Source organism: Nicotiana sylvestris, chromosome 8, assembly GCF_000393655.2.
Source record: "Nicotiana sylvestris chromosome 8, ASM39365v2, whole genome shotgun sequence".
Lineage (NCBI taxonomy): Eukaryota > Viridiplantae > Streptophyta > Magnoliopsida > Solanales > Solanaceae > Nicotiana > Nicotiana sylvestris.
The window spans coordinates 205,118,076-205,122,431 of NC_091064.1; the positions used below are offsets into that span (position 1 = coordinate 205,118,076).

Here is a 4,356-nt window from a genome sequence, read left to right on the forward strand (position 1 = left end):
AAAATTACTCACTATAGTATCCGAGTAGAGAAAGTTAAACTCTATTGATTTGCAAAAATTGTAAATTAAAAAAACGACTTTTAAGGAGAGGTGGGATATGATGGATTCTGAAGCTGAAAATTTATGAACAAATGATCTTATTTTAGAAATTTACTTTTGAAGAGTTGGGGAGGGATCTACTTCTTTTGTTTTTTAATCGTTTTTTTTTTAATTTATCACAGTGCATCATTATCATTAATAAAATATAGGGGTCAGCCAGAAACCCTACCCGTACTGTGTGGCTAAAAAATAAAAATACATCATAATTAGTAAGAAAATAAATACATATAACCCGAATGAGAACCACCAAACTTCATACAAAGAATTAAATATAGAAATATTTTATTCAACAGGACATACAAACAATGAAACAAATAGGCAAGCGGTGCTTTCCAACAATGAATAATCCAAAACAAAACATAAACCTAACTCAATGGGAAACAAATTGAATATTTTAAACTGCTAAACAAATGAAAATCCAGAAGCATACTCAGAAAACAATTTAAAGAAAAAGTTGAAAAGACCATTTAGGGACAAGTGAAGCCCTTTGGAATGTCCTTACTGCAAACATTAAGAAGTAAGCTAAGGGAAATAGGGATATTAAGGTTAATTCCCAAAATGTTAGCCTTAAGTGCAGTGCAAAGGCAGACAGCAGCTTCCAAATCCACAAGATTTCCAAGAAGACTACAGCATGGTTTTACAGGTGGAGTTCCAAGTGTAACATTTAGTAAACCATTAAGCACATTGGCACAAACACCTAGTTTTAAGGCATCAGTTGGGCATTTTCCTTCAGAAGGAGAAGGGGTTGGTGTTGGTTTTGCTTTAGGGCTAGGGCAAGTGTAGCATGCACTGACCGCAGTGAAGAAAAGGATATTGAATACAAGAAAGAGAGCAAGTGACTTAGCCATCTTGCAAGATTTGCTAACAAAAGAGAGATTAATTTAGAGAAATTAATGTATTGAACTCTCTGATGATGAAGAATGTATAATATGGTTGGGTTTTTATAGGCTGCATGTATAAGGAGGGAGATTAAAAGAATGATAAGAGAACAATTTAATCCATGTGTAAGTCAGGAATTTAGGCTGGCAAAGAATTAGCATATATTTGGGTAGATCTAGGAAGCATGTGAAGTAGGAAAACAAGTTGCCATGTTCCTCGCTGAGTTCCAATTATATCCAGGAATTTTAATTGTTTTATTTCGTTCTCTTAACAATATCTTATAAATATGCCTGCACTTTGTAACCCGTGAATTTCCCCTGCATGTGTTAATTAGTACTAATATGCTTTAAGGCTTTGAAAATATTTAACAAAATGAAATAAATTAATTAGGGGCATGACAACTTCCATTTATAGGTTAATCGCTCGCTTCGCTTCTTCAATTAAGATAACGAAAAATGGTCCACCAATATCGTCTAAGCCCAACGTGAGTTGGAATTAATGGGGACTGAATATCCACGTCTACTGCATGCATATATACTCCCTGTTGTCCACAATAAGTGACCAATTTACTTTATACACATCCATTAAGAAAATACTAAATTCTAGACAAAAATAGTTAGTGTGACTAAACTACCTTTAATTAAATGTTACAGCATAGTTATAGTAGCACTTACTTCTCTTCTCAAATGTGAGGAGTAAATGACTTTTTAGGGATACGTAAATAAGGGTAATTTTAAAAAAATAAATTTAATTTTTTCTTGATTATATAAATGGACACTTATTTTGGACCAAAATAAAAAAGCAAATTGATCACTTATTGTGGACCGGAGGGAGTAAAACATAGTAATACCCATATTAATTGTTTTAGTGAACTAAAATGTAAGACTATAAATTAATCTTATTATATTTAGTCCTTTGGAAAATTCATATTTAGTTGTTGGTTCTTCTATCCTAATTAATTAGTAGTCATGATATTGCAAAAGACAGTCTAATTGTGCATGAAAGTCAAATTAAACACTTAAAGTTTGATCGGAGGTAGCAGAAGAAGCTAAAATGCTTCTTTTTTTTAAACTTAAGAATTTGGAGATACCAATTGAAGGATCGCTTATAGGTGTTCGTAACACGCAGCGGAAGACAATAACAATCCTAGGCAGATCTTTTTATGTTTAAAATTTATTTACAAGTCAATAGATCAGATCTAAGACGTACCTGGTGAAAAGAGTCTCGTTTCAAAATTTCTTCGATAGTGCGAAGACTCTATGCGTATCCACACCGAGACTGATCCTTGCTATCAACTCTTTGATCAATGAAACCCGCGAACAAATTGAACAAAATATTGTGTTGAAATTTTTCACAAAAATCTCAACTCAATGTTAGAAGAACATTCAATACCTTTCTTGCTATTGTATTTTCTCTCTTGGCTTTGTATTGCACTCTCACTTTCACAAAGTGGGTTTTCTTCTCAAGAATCAGTGATCCAACAAATTTTCCCCATCACCCTTTATATAACATCACCTACAAACCTTTTTCCTATTTGGTTGAGGTAATGATTTATCTAGGGTAAAAGTTTATTCCAAAAATAAACTTCATGGAATATTTTATATGGAAATTCGTAATTCCATCTAATTGGCATCATGACTGCCTATTTCAAATCCAATTCCAATTGGAATTGAAGTATCATTTAATGCATTATATTAAAAAGGAATATCAATCCCATTCTTAATGGGATTGAAATGAGCTCACAACGTTCTTTGGCAATCCAATCCTAAATTGGTTTTTCCAAGTAAATCTTCATCATTAATATATTATATACATCCCATATAAATTAAATAAATAGAAACTATATATATCACATATATATTTTGACCAAGAGATAATTTAATTTTCTATTCCAAATAGAAAACTTCAACTTGTTCACAATATTAATTATATCTTCTGTGCTAGCAAAAAATATAATTAATATTTCATTTGGACTAACTAACTAAATTTATTTGACTAATTAAATTCTTTAATTTAATTAACAAATAATAAAGTAATTAGTCCTTTAGCAAAGATCGGAACACTCGTTAGTGTGCGACCCCATAGGTTCAATACTAAATCGGTAGTAAATTGACCACATCAATATACTAATCAAGGGTGACGTCTAGCAACACTCCTTAACGACCGGATAGCATGAAGTATAAAATTTACTCTCAAGAACCAGTAGAAGAATAATGTAGTAATTCTTTCTGTCCTTATAGCTCTGGATCACCCTAGGATATGGTTCAACTGTCAAATCCTAATAGGCGACCAACTATGTGTTCATGCCAAATATAATCGACCATTGAATGACCTAAGAAACTCTTTTCTTCTTTTCATTCAATTGCCCTGGCCAAGGTCTTAATTTGGTCGTTTATAATTTATGACAACATGGAGCTTAAACTCATTACCAAGAGTTGACAGATTCCATCTTAATCAATCACTAATTCTATAAGCATTTAATCATACCCAATATCCTTTCAACTATCGCCTTAGGGCCATAAGTGTCTGGTATCAAAGCACAATAAATAGCTTATCAATTACTATGACGATCTTAGGTCAAAGGAAACTTTTACATCACATCCTTCAAGAGAATATCCTATTGACAGTTTATGGTAATTCTAACCATTAGGAATTATCCAATGAGTTGGTTCAATGATCATATCTCTATATGCATCATCTATCTATGTAATTTAGTTAATGAGATCAACTAATCTTTATCCCGTAAAGACGATTACATAAATATTGATCTAACCGGATTACTAATGTCCAAATTAATAATCCTACGATCAAGAACAAATTTAGATTAAATTATAAGAGACTTTGCTCTCATTATCATGATCTCTATCACGATGACAAATCCCAAAATTTAATCAAGGACCTTATCAAATTAATCAAACAATTAACAATAACTATGATAAAAGAATGCCATATATTTTTATATCAAATAATGTTCACAAAAATATGTTCAAATCATCAAATATGATATTGGATCTAGGGCATATCTACTATATCCCTAACAATCTCCCACTTGTACTAGAGCCAATCGCTCTTGTACTTCATTCCCAATTTCCACTTGGGCTTGTCAAACTCCTTTGCGCCAAGAGCTTTAGTGAATGGGTCTGCAGCATTTTCTTTTCCATCAACCTTTTGAATCTCGAAGTCTCCACGTTCAATGATCTCTCTTATCAAGTGATACCTTCGCAGAACGTGTTTGGACTTTTGGTGTGATCTTGGTTCTTTTGCTTGAGCAATGGCTCCAGTATTGTCACACAACAGTGGAACCGCACCTTCTATTGAAGGAACCACACCAAGTTCAGTTAAGAACTTTTTCATCCATACAGCTTCCTTAGCAGCTTT

General features: G+C 32.6%; 1 protein-coding gene across 1 annotated transcript; it reads right to left on the bottom strand.

The window, feature by feature from the left end:
* Positions 1–305: 305 nt before the first annotated feature.
* On the bottom strand, positions 306–1,024 carry LOC104231811 (14 kDa proline-rich protein DC2.15-like). Its single transcript, XM_009784868.2, has one exon. The coding sequence runs from the start codon at positions 945–947 to the stop codon at positions 567–569; it is 381 nt and encodes a 126-aa protein (XP_009783170.1). The 5' UTR covers positions 948–1,024; the 3' UTR covers positions 306–566.
* Positions 1,025–4,356: the final 3,332 nt, after the last annotated feature.